The sequence below is a fragment of the Phyllopteryx taeniolatus genome, chromosome 11 (assembly GCF_024500385.1).
Source record: "Phyllopteryx taeniolatus isolate TA_2022b chromosome 11, UOR_Ptae_1.2, whole genome shotgun sequence".
NCBI classification, from domain to species: domain Eukaryota; kingdom Metazoa; phylum Chordata; class Actinopteri; order Syngnathiformes; family Syngnathidae; genus Phyllopteryx; species Phyllopteryx taeniolatus.
Window position 1 is genome coordinate 26,275,358 of NC_084512.1, and position 12,639 is coordinate 26,287,996.

Here is a 12,639-nt window from a genome sequence, read left to right on the forward strand (position 1 = left end):
AAGGACCACTTTGGACAAAAAAGGAATCCTCGAGAGGATACACGAAGCCCCTCAAAGAGACACTTAAGAGTGTGTTATTTCATTCTCGTTCTGGATTAAAAGGCGCTGTGTTATCTTTGCCGTCTGATCTTCATTTCCATAATCTCACACACACACACACACACACACACACACGCACACAAGACGAGCCCTCCTCCCTCCCTCCCTCTTTTGCTCCCCCCTCCTTCCCTGAAGCCTTCTCTCCCAGCCACTCACCCATATGGACGCCGCACGGATTTAAATTATTTAGCCTGGTGACTTTTTTATGTCGCACGCGCCTTTAATTTCATTGCACCGTCGCCCCGTGCGCAAATGCGGAATTTTACCGCTATCCTGCGATATTTCAAACCCGGCGAACGGATCGTGAGCGAATATACGCAACACGCACACGGGCGCCCCCCGCGGTGGCAACGTAACGGAGGCCCAGTCCGCAAAAAGAGGAAACACCCACTTGACTGTATTCTCAATGGCGGGGACATGAAGTACAAATACGTCACTACTCTACCTAAGTAGATGTTTCAGGCGCCGTGCTTTGAGTATTTATTTTCCCGACGACTTTTTACTTTGACGCCGCCATTTTTTACTCCTTCCGCTGTGTAGTGTGTTCAGCGTAAGATGAAACGGCGCAATTAAGGAATACAAAACCAAAACACTCCCAAGGAGCTGCTGTAGGCCACAACTCGCGCCCAGACGCTCACACGCGGACTAACTGATGTCACTCACTAGGCCACGCCCCTTAAACCACACACGTCCAGCTCACAAATACTACAGTGCGTACAGTATTACTTTATGTTTTCATTTATATACAATACAGTACTATTTGTCTGTCTTAAAAGCACCCCAAAAAAATGTTGGCGCCATTTGGAGGGACTGGAAAGGATTTATTGCATTTCAATTCAAGGGGAAAGCTGATTATACAAGGTGTACTTTTGCAATTATCATAAAGCTATCATCTACTTAAGTACAGCGTGCCAGTGGTTTTACCACCTCGGCTTGATGTACCTTTTCTCTATTTTGCCTCTTATTGCTTGACAATCCAAATAAAGAGGGCTGTGATGTAGTGGGAGAGCGGTGGTGGGGGGGCGGTGGTCTCTCGATAAGCAATGTGCACTCATGTCTGAGGAGAAGCACCGACAAGACGCCTAATGAAGCGTGCACACAGTGGAGGAGGAAGAGGACCGGGGAAAGAAAGAAAAAAAAGCGGAGGGACCGAGCGCAAGCTCCACCGGGGAGCGCTTCGGCCTCGCGCCCCGCTACCGGGGCGAGGGGCGAGGGGCGAGGGGCGGAGCCTGCAAAACGGACCCCGTGAATGAAAATGCGCAGGAAAGAGGGTCAAGTCTTAACGAGCCCATGAGAGCATTTATGCAGAAAATGTCTCATTCCGATGGAAGGGATGATTGGAGGGAGGGGGAGTTAGGGCGGGGGGGGGGGGGGTTGCGTGTTAATGTGTGTGTGTGTGTGTACCTGGTCGAGGGCCACAGAAGAGCGGGTGATCTCCTCGCTGTCCGACTTGGAGCCGCCCTCGCGGTCGTCTATGACCAGGTCGATGGGCATCTTGCCCTTCAGGCAGCTGATGTAGCGGTGGCAGAAGTTGTCGCACAGCTCGTGCACCTGCGTGGGCGCGAGAAACAAACAAACGGCGAGATGTGCACAGTAAAGGACTTGCAGGAATGAAGATCTGATGATATTCCAGCATCATTTTTGTCAAAATCATCCAAATAATGCCAAGCACTGGTCAAAGGATGACGCGCACTTGCACTGCATCTCATGAGCCCCCCCCAAAAAAAAAATCTTGCAATAGTCACAAAGTCAGCTAACCAAAATATTACGAACAGTCCTCAAACCATCAAACAAGAGGCAAGAAATGACTCATAATAATTAACCCAACACAACCAGCAGACGAGATGATAGTCAAGAAACAATCTAAAAAAATATATATATTTTTTTTTATTTTAAATTGGGCACACCTGCACTGTATTTCACAAGCAAAAATTAAAAAATAATATAAAAAACAAGCAAGAAAAGAAATTCTGTCATTGTTAATCTAAATCACAAAGGAGACAGATTATATTCAAGCATCAATTTAAAAAATATTTTAAAAAAATCATAAAAAAACAATACCAATCACTAGTCAGACTATTAGATGCAGCTGCACTGTAATTCATGAGCTAGAAAAAGAACCAAAAAAAAAAATCAAACAAACTTCGAAAAATTGTGTCAACCAAATTATTAGAAACAGACCTCGCGCAACAAAACAACCACAAAAACAGCCACAAAATTACTCCCAAAAACTAACAAATGTAACACCACAAGGAGAGTGTATTCTAATCCAGCAACATTGTTTTTGTCTACAGAAGAAAAAGAAGAAGAAGAAGAAGAAGAATGCCAACCCCTGGTCAAAATATTAGGCACACCTGCACTGCATCTCATGAACTACAAATAATGAAGCCTGACAAACTGTACAAAAATGTTACGTTTCAAAGGGGTTTCTGATATTGTGACCCTCTCTCGCCCTCAGTGTCGCTGACCGAAATATTAGGGACATCCCTTCTGCTCCACACAACATATACCGAGATGCGAGAAATTACCTGATAAAAACTCATCAAACACAGGGAAAAAAAAAAAAAGGAGAAACGATTATATTCCAACAACAGTTTTAGAAAAATTCGAAATAGTAATACCAATCAGTGGTAAAAATAGGATGGATATATGGCTGTCTTTTAAGAGCTACAAATGAATCAAATTTCATAAAACCAAATTATTAGGAACGGCGTTCCAGAACCACATACAGCGTCAAACTAGCCATGGGAAATTAATCATAAAAGCACGTTCCAGCACAACAAGGGCAGCAGATTATATTCCAGCCACATTTTTTAAAAATTCATACAAATACTACCATTCATTGTTCAAAACAACAGGTAAACCTACGTTGCATATTAAGAGCTAAAATAATAATAATTTACAAAGTGTGCACTTTCAGGGGTGTTTCTAATATATTGACCCTCTGTCATGTAGCAAACCAAAAGATTTATATTAAAAAAAAAAAAAAAGCACGACAAGAAGAGTAGATTATATCCAAGTAACTTTTTCTAACACTTCATAATAATAATAATAATAATAATAATAATAATTGTTACAAGTGAGACTATTATGCTTGCACTGTCTTCTGCGGGCTAAAAAAAAATTAATAAATCCAACTTTGCAGCGCGTAAACTGTACAAAGACGTTCTGGTTCAGAGGTGTCCCTGATATTTGGACCCCTTCTCTCATTGCTAAATATTAGGGACAGCTGTCACCAGCCACAAAACATAATGAACGCATAATATTTGTGCCTGGGTGCAGGTGTACCTAATGAGGTGGCCAGGGCCGTGCATGACGATGGTATCGCCCCCCCCCCCCCCCCCCCCCCCCCCTCATCCCCACTTGCTCCCCCTTAGGATGGAGATATACCCGAAAATTGGCAGTGACACGAGGGCTCACACGGGCCACGACGCACTCAACACGCGTTAAAAATAACAATAATAACAATAATAATAATAATAACAACAACATTTTGAAAAACGCCACAGCCAGATTTCGTCACGCTCGGATTTCGTGCACTTGTCGACGTTTTTTTCGCTCTCTTTTAAATATTGTGCAATGTGTGCAGACTTAACAGAAATGGGTCGGGACCGGTCCGGCAACACATGCACACCAAGGACGAAGGCACAAAATCTTAAAACAAACAACAACAACAAAAACCGTACCGTGATTGATTTGGACGCTAATTATAAAAGACGAGCAAAAAATACAATTATGCAAATGATGGAAAAAAAAAGAGATTTTTTTTTTTTTTTTACCTTTTCCAGCTCCAGCAGATGAAACCGTAACACTTGAATGGCTTGAATCATCTGCAGAAATTGCAAAATAACAACAAATATATATATATTTTTTTTTTTTTTTTAAACCAAGCCATTTAAGTCATTTGCGTGTATTCGCGTAAAGTGACGTCATGCGCAGTTCCCAGCACTTTCCACCAATATTATTCAGATCAAGTGCATAACACACACATATATTTACTTACCAGATTATCCAGTTCTGGATTTGACGAAAATAAAGGTTTTTCTGCACGAATCTAAAAAAAAAAAAAAAAAAGGAATCAGTCATGTGATCATTTTGTCCAAATCACGTCAGTGCACCCCAAGAAAATGTGAATTCAAATGCAGTTCACTTTCTTGCTCAAGCTCTATTTGTGTTTTGCTGCTCGCTGACCTGTTTGGCAAAGACGGCGATGTCCTCGTTGAAGGACTCCGACGAGCACACGTCCCCTCCCGCCACGCCGGGCTCTCTGGGGGTGCACGTGGCTAATTCACATTTCTCGAAAATCAGTGCAAGCAGCGGGAACAGGGGGTGCCTGCATGGCAACACACACGCACGCGCACGCGCAGTTATATACAGGCCGCACAATAGCAAATGTCAGCGACGGGGTCAACACCACTGCAGGCTGGATTTGGGGATTTTTTTTATTATTTTTGTGTGTGTGTGTGTGTGTGTGTGTGTGTGTGTGTGCGCGCAGCGACCCGCCCGTGGGGAGCTTCCCCGCGTGGACGCATGCATGCATGCGGAGAGGCTGGAAAGTGTAATACAATTGCGCACGTTGTGCGCACGTACAGTGTGTTTATTATATAGAATACATAGGGTGGCGTTGAGCAATGCAAACAGCCTGAGCCACACACGCATCGATCATTTCATGTGAAGAAAAATATATATATATATATATATATTATGTAAATGCTAAAAAGCCACAAAAAAATGTTTTATTAACAGGCAGCGCCTGTCTAAAATGTGATGCATACTTAAATGTTCGTGAGCGACAATTAATGAAATTAGCAATTGGTTGTAATTATTGCCGCTCGGTTGAAAGTGTGCAATTATTAGACCACTCCCGCATTTTACAGTACAATGTACTTTTATAACAACACATACAAGCGGGATATTACAACAAACTAATATGATAAACTGTTAGGAAAAGACAAAAAAAAAAAAAAAAAAAAAAGAAAGTCCGCGGAGGTCCGCTCGGCCTCAGCGACCCGCGGAGACAGTCGTGCCCGACAAGCGCTCACTGTCCCCGGGCGAGGCGAGCCGAGCACCCCGCTGGAAGTCCCGGAGGTCGCCCCCGCCAGCCCGCCGCCCCCCCCCACCCCCCCACCCCCACCGCGCACTCCAATGCCTCCGGTGCTCGTACCCGTATATGGCGTCCTTGTCCCTCTTGAGCGCGTCGTTGACCGACGAGCCCATGCTGGGGGGCATGGTGTTGGTGTGCGCCGTGTGCGGGTACTGGTGCGAGTGCAGCTGGGGCCCGTGGTTGAGGTGCACGGCCTGCATGGAGCGCGCGCCGTGCGGGTCTCCGTACATGGTGGTCGGGATGCCCACCCCGTCCATCCCGTAGTGGGGCAAGTCGTCGTACTGCACCGAAACACACACAACAATTGCACTCATACGACCATTATTCAAGCTCCGTTTAAAACAGGAGCGAGCGTGCAAATTAATCCAACGATTGCAGCAAATGGGAAAGTTCTTAACGCGTCAAGTAATTCAATTCAAAACTGGACTGGTTCATTTCTAAATTCCGACTTTTTTAATACTCTAATGCAGCAACTTCAAAGAAGGGATTCGAGGAATTATCACAATCGTTCAGCCAGTAATAAAGTGAGATTCCGGACAGTTTTTCCTCATCTTAAAGGCTTAAAACTGTGCCATCAAAACACTAAAATGCCTTTTTTAGCAAGGCAATGTCACTGTTTGCCTTTAACAAAGTGCTGCTTTGTTCAAGAAATTTATTAAAAAAATAAAAAAAAAAGTGTTCCAGTGTTGATGGAGTTATTTGGGAAAACAACAACAGCAAACTCCAAGCGAAAGCGTGGCAGATTTTGGGACAGAATGTATCAATCAAATCACAAATCAAATCATTTTGTCGTCGCCTCGCTACGAATTTATTTATGATTACTATTATTTTTGTGAGGGCATTTTATTAAAGAAGGGTGTGTGTGTGTGTGTGTGTGTGTGTGTGTTTGTGTTGGAGGGTGGGGGTGCGTGGAGATCCAAAGTCACGAGACAAATGTTTGAGATTTGTCACCCAGAGAATCCACGCAGTGCTGTCACAAGTCATCTGCAAAAACACGTCCACGAAAGAAGTGTGCGTAGATGTGTGCGTGGGGGAGGTGGGGGCGGGGGTAATGGGGGGGGGGGCAATGCAAAACCAGCTCGTCCGTGCGTAATGTGGGTGCCAAACAAAAAGACAGCAAAAGTAACTTTTTTGTTGTTGTTGTTTTGGTTCCCCCCCCCCCTCTCCGATGTGCACGCGTGTTTTCGTACGTACCCTTTGCGCCATGAGCCTCCTCGCCGCCCGCAGTTCGTGATTCGAGTCCCGCACTTAAATCCGCTCGGAAGCCAGCCTTGCACGGCAAATTAGCAAATCCAAACAAAAATAGAGTGGGGAGGTGGTTACATTCAACAACAAAAAAATGTTAAAAAGCAAAAAAAAAAAAAAAAAAAAAAAAAATACAAAAAAAAAAAACAGCAACAACAAAAAAATCCTTTGGGTTTTTGTTTTGTTTTGTTTTGGGGATGTTTTCCCCTCCGGCCCGTCACCGCGGTGCCGGCCAAGTTGAACCCGGCCGAGGAGAGTCGATCCTCGGGTCTCCTTCTCGCTCCGAGTCCCCCCCCACCCCCCCCACCCCCCAACCCTAGAAAAATAAAAAAATAAATTCAAAGCCTTAAAAGACACCCGGTGGTTCTCATGGCTCGTTCTTTCCGGCTCCCGCGTGTCCGGCGTTGCTTGCTCGTCGGCGGCGTCGGCGGTGGCGGCGTTCCTCCCGCAGGCTTCGGTCCGCTGGGTCGAACACCGGCTCGGCGCTCCCACTCACGGCCGGGAATGAAGCGTCTCTCCCTGGCTTCGGCGGCTGCTGGCTGCCCGCTCTCCCGCGGCTTGATTCACTTATGCAAAGACGTGTGGAGGAGCTCAAGAGGAGAAGGAGGAGGAGGAGGAGGAGGAGGAGAAGGGGGGGGAGGGGGAGGAGGAGGAGGAGGGCTCATCATTCCGGCTCGGGGCTTTTCTTAAAGGAGCCGCGTGGAGTCGTGTTTGGATGGAGATGAACGCGCGCGTGTGTGCGTGCGGGTGCTCGAACCCGGAAGTAGCGTTGGCCATAAACAGGTCGCGTCGGACCGCAGTAAGTGACGCGGAAACCCAAGGGGGGGTGAAAACCAGAGTCCATTGAAAAAACCTCGCCATTTTAGTGCTCCGCCGTGAGCTCATTTAGGTCCCGAACCACCGGAACCTCGCCAGGTATGTGGTCGTAAAGTACGCCGAATTCATCGCCGTCACTCGGCGCTGCCAAGTCACGCGTAACATGGCCGCATCGCGGCGATTCATGCGTTGTATAACGGATGCGTGCGTGACATTCTCGCCACCTCGCCGGTCCCGTCCGGCCGGTTTCGGGGGCCCGCTCGCTCCTCGTGCGCCCAAGTTTTCTTTCGTGTTTTGCGTGTCAGCTTGAGCGACGTGTAACAAAGAAGAATTAGTTTAGAGAGGAGACGATGGCGTTTTGTTGGCTTCGTTTGCTGTTAAATCACAATTGGCGAGTAGTTTGCCGACTGGCCCCCTCGTGTCCACCCCTGCTGCTGAGCCGAATGGGTCAGTCCGGTCTGCCCAATGGCGGCGGGCCTCACGCGGGGGCTGTTGGAGGGAGGCGCTCTGATTGGCTGCCTTAGTCGATCGATCCGCGGAATGATTGATTGATTGCTCCGAGGCCACATTGGTGGAAAAGTGCAAAAGCAAACACATCATCATCATCAGGCCACACTTGAAATTTATTTCAACTTTGTGGCGCTTGTTTATGGTCACTTTTTGTTTCAAGAAAAACAAAAAAAAGTACAAAATAAGACAATTGGCCCGTGCGGGTTACTTTTAAAACCCCCCCAATTATATGCCATCATGAATGAGCGCAATACTTTGTTACTTGAATTATCTTTGTCACGGTTTTAATTTCGAGTCTTTAAATGCGTCAGGAATACTTTTATGTAACAGTAAGTAGTTGCGATGTGCATTTTCTTCATTCTCATAGACAAGACGCATAACCGCATGTTATGATACTCGATGAGGGGCTTGAAAAGTGACGTCATCACATGTCCTCGTACAGCACATGCATGCATGCATGTTAAGTGTTAAATGCAATATCCATGGGATTTCTGGATGGCGATGAGGCTTCAACTAATGATGGGAATCCGAAGATTTCAAAGCACAGTCAAGTCAAATATTATATAAAATGTGATCTATATATGTAAAGTACTTTGACAACTGGTGACGTCATCATTTTAATCTAGCCTGTGCATTTCTGTAGCGTTTACAGAAATATGATTTCTGAATTTTGGTCGATAAGACCAACTAGTGACGTCATCACATTGCCTCCTATGTGCATTCATATTGTCTTCAAATGCAATAAAGGTGATTTCTTGATATAGTTTGATCAGACTTTGACAAGTCGTGTCGTCACATTTCCCAGGATATAAAAAGGAGTAAATATGCAGTTGAAGTAGAACAGTAAATGCCATTCATAATGCACAAATGGATGGATAGCACTTTAAAACAGTGATGTCATCAAATTCCCAGTATATGCGTGTGGTTTCTGTATAGAGATATGGCTTCATAACTAGTGACGTCATCATGTTTAACAGTTCTCGTGCATTTATTAGCAATGCTGTACAAAATAAAGGGGTAAATGTGCAGGTAAAGTGCAATACATGTCATTTTTGTAGAAGATATGGCCTTTAAACTAGTGCACTGCATGACGTCATCCTAATACTTCTTCCATGTATTTCTTGATGATGATGGTAATTATGCTAATATTAAGTTGGGGGCGGGCTGCTGCTGCTGCTTTTTGGTGGCTGCATGGAAGTCCTCCGTCACATTCAGCGGGGATTCCGGCGGTGAGCAGGCCGGGCTGCGGGCGACGAGGCGCGGGGAAGAAGTGCGAGAGGGCTCCCTCTTCTTCCTCCTCTTCTTCCTCCTCCTCTTCTTCTTCTTCTTGTTTGTCTGCTTTTTCAATCCGTTTTTTTTTTCTCTTCCCGAGCAGGGGGCAGGGATTTTTACTCGCACGCCACAGCGTTCATCGACTAGTTTGAAACAATTAGTGAGTATGAGCCATATTTATTTGTATTTTTTCTTTTATTTTTTTAAGCATAGTAACAAGAGTGACTGACTAATGTGGCTGTAGATGGACACACACACAGAGAGAAAAAAAAAGGTGTCCTATGAGCAGCTGGCCATGCAGTAAAGTCACGCCAAAGGCATTGTAAAGTCATTAGGTGGCTTCAATTAGCGTCTATAAACGCCAAGCACGGGACAGCAACGGCTGCAAGAAAATCAAGCTGACTGACGAATAAACAATAATAATAATTAAAAAAAGAAGATTCAGTATGTTGCGTTTAAGGTGTGATTGTTTTTTTTTTTTTTTTTTTTTTTTTTTGTGTGTGTTTATGTTTTTACGTTAAACATTGAATTAAAATGATTTTTTTTTAAATTGATTTTCGCGTGCATGCATTTTGTACATCCCAGGAGCAAGCGGTCGCCTGCAGGAGTCAAAGTGAGGTCAAACGTGTTGACAAGTTGTCACACTTGATCTAAATTGTCAATAAAATGAAGCTGGAGAAAAACAAAATATTTGTATGTACACATTTACCTCTCCGATCAGCATTTTCTGTTGAGAGGTTGAATGAAAATCAAATCACAGTAACTGCTATTTTGTTTTTCCAGTGCAACGTGAAGTTGTATCATTTTGCAACGTCGCTTTTGGTTTTGAATGCACTTACATTGATCAATATTTGCACGGTGCATTTCGACACTGTGAATTTGGAGTTGTAAGGTCATAATGCAAATAATGCTTTTGGTTTTGACGACTGTGAGCTCGCCAGCCCTAAAGTGTTGATAATTATGTGATTATTGGTTGTCAGTCGCATTTGAATGTTGGCTTCTTTTGGGAGCGTTGCGCGTCAGTCTCCTTTCGCTTCTCACACACATGAATACTTAATCGCGTGCGCCTCCTAGCGCACATTCTGGGAATGGCAACCACATGGCAAACAGGATTTCCGACCGCCATGTGATCACATATCGATCTGCACAGCCACAATATTAGGTACCCCCGCAAAGTCTATTAAGCTGTACATATTAAACAGGTAGATAGGGCACCGATAAATGCATAATCGAGATAAAAGTATGATAAAGTAGATGTGTACAATGATCTTTTTTAGGGGAAAAAAAGGAATAAGTGACACTTGATTAATAAAAACAATGTTAAGTGTAAAATAAGTGTAACACGACAGTGCTTTGTCGTAATATTGTAGCTACCTACACTCATTTAGGGCCAAATTATTAAGAACAGTTGTCAGCATTACACGCCGCAGTTTTTTACACTTTCAATATATTTCTAATGAATTCAAATACACTTTATGAAATCCTTTTCAGTTTCTCTTAAGACCTTATTTAGGGCCAAAATATTAGGAACAGCTCTCTCTCTCTCTCTCTTTGGGATACACTGAAGTTGTACATGCACAGCAAACTTCAACCACAACAATAAAAGAATAATAATAATAATAAATAATAATACATTACATTTATATACAGCGCATTTTAATAAAGCCGAGGAGAGAAGCGACATCTTCTATTGTCATTGTATGGTGCAGATATTACAAAATGAGTTGACAACTCCAAGTTTCTAGGATCAACAATGGCAACAACAGAAGCAGAAATGAATCATTTCATAACTATGCTAAGCCAAGACTAAATTCATAAGTGCAAATAAGGCACAGTGGAATAAATACTGTTATGTCTACCAATTGCATCTCTATACACGTGTTTGTGTGTATTTGTGTTACTGTACTAACAAAGATCAAAACTGGGCATTATCATTTTTATAAATGATTTTATTGGATGTCATAAGACATTAGCAGGTGTCCCTAATAAAGTGTCTGGTTAGTGTAATAAACTTGTTTGTGCTCTAATCTATAATACAATTTAAAAAAAAAAAAAAAAAGTCTTAACAGAGCCACTTGTGTGTGTTTTTTCTTTTCATTGCAAATGTCAAGCGTGTGCGTCAGGAAGTCAACTTGCTGACTCGGCACGAAAAACAAAACAAAACAAGAAGTATCTTGTGCGGCATTCACACTGTTTGCCGCGCAGATGTGTTAACGCGCGTTTATTCCTGGAATTCCAAGTGAATTGTGAAGTGCAGACGAGAGGCGTCAAAGACGCTGCGAGGTGTGGCGTCGTTGCAGATAAAGACATCAGTGCGTCACACATCTATTTGCTTTGCGCCACCACACGCTCACACACTTTAGATGTATACACGAGGAAGTAACTCACTTAAGTAGGCACGGTGTTAACTTTTTTTCCCTACCTCAGTGTTAAATACGTGAGGTGTTATAAAAGTGATCAGGCAACAATAAAAGCAAACTGTTTGTGCAGTCCTAAATGTGGCGATACAGTGCGCTATCTTACCGTCCTTGTGTCGAATGATGTGAAACGTATCGCAAGGGAATTTGCGTGCGGTATCGTCATTGGACTGAATTGTCTCGTTGAATTTTGATTGGGGTGAATCGCGATGTCACGCGCCACGTGGTATCGAGGGCATCGTTACGTAACGTATCGCATCATCTTTGGAATGAATCGTAGGGTGTCACATCACATCGTATTACAGCACGTCGTAACAAATCGGATCGAATCGGAGCGACTCGCATCGCATCGTGTCTATTTTGGGGTGAATCGTATCATGTCGCAACCTATCACATGATAATTGGAGTGATTCGTATTGTAATGTGATTGGCGTGAATCAGAACATCGTAATCGGAGTGAATCGTATCGTAGTTAGATTCAATTATTTGTAACGTATTGTAATTTCTGCAAATTGCACCGTACAGTTTCAAATCGTGACGTCGCAGCATAATTGGAGTGAATCAGAGCGTATTGCAACACATCGTGTCATATCGTAATCGGAGTTAATTGTATCGTAATTGGAGTGAACGGGACCATATTGCCTTGTACTGTATCTGATGGTAATTGTAGTGAATCGCATCGCGTTCTAATTGGATTGAATGTATCGCATTGCATTGTACAGTATCGTATCGTACGTGGAATAAATCGTATTGCATCGTGAGTACCTGAAAACCTACGTTGAATGTACTGGTACGGTCTCATTGGCAGCCTCAAGGACGGATCTGCACCACTCCAAGATGTATGAGGGGTCCCACCGTCATAAAATCCATTCTCACATTGCGGCAAAGACCAATCGGGTCATAGCAGACTGCTGAATTAACCTCCTCCCGCTGAACATTTGCCACTGCAGTTTTTGTTTCAGGTGTGCTAATGGCCTCACACGCTGAAGACCATCTCTTGCCCCGCCCCCTCCCCAAAAAGTGTTGAGGGTGAGGACAGACGGGGTGCACGGGTGAGGGGTGGTCTCACCTCGCAGGGAGGCTGCGAATTGATCAGCACCTCGGAGGAGGAGAGACGGAGGGACGGATGGAGAGAAGTGAGAAAGGAGAGCGGGGAAGGGCATGAGGAGAGAGGGG

At 44.2% G+C, this 12,639-nt stretch overlaps 1 protein-coding gene across 1 annotated transcript in view; it reads right to left on the bottom strand.

The window, feature by feature from the left end:
• meis1b (Meis homeobox 1 b) overlaps positions 1-6,741 on the bottom strand; it is a 101,467-nt gene extending 94,726 nt beyond the window's left edge. Inside the window, exons 1-6 of the mRNA XM_061791135.1 lie at positions 6,398-6,741; positions 5,264-5,484; positions 4,291-4,432; positions 4,103-4,153; positions 3,879-3,929; positions 1,504-1,650 (exon numbers count right to left, since the gene is read on the bottom strand). Of these exons, the coding sequence (XP_061647119.1) occupies positions 1,504-1,650; positions 3,879-3,929; positions 4,103-4,153; positions 4,291-4,432; positions 5,264-5,484; positions 6,398-6,409 (624 nt within the window). The 5' untranslated portion in view covers positions 6,410-6,741. The remainder of the gene's footprint in view (positions 1-1,503; positions 1,651-3,878; positions 3,930-4,102; positions 4,154-4,290; positions 4,433-5,263; positions 5,485-6,397) is intronic.
• Between the last annotated feature and the right edge of the window lie 5,898 nt (positions 6,742-12,639).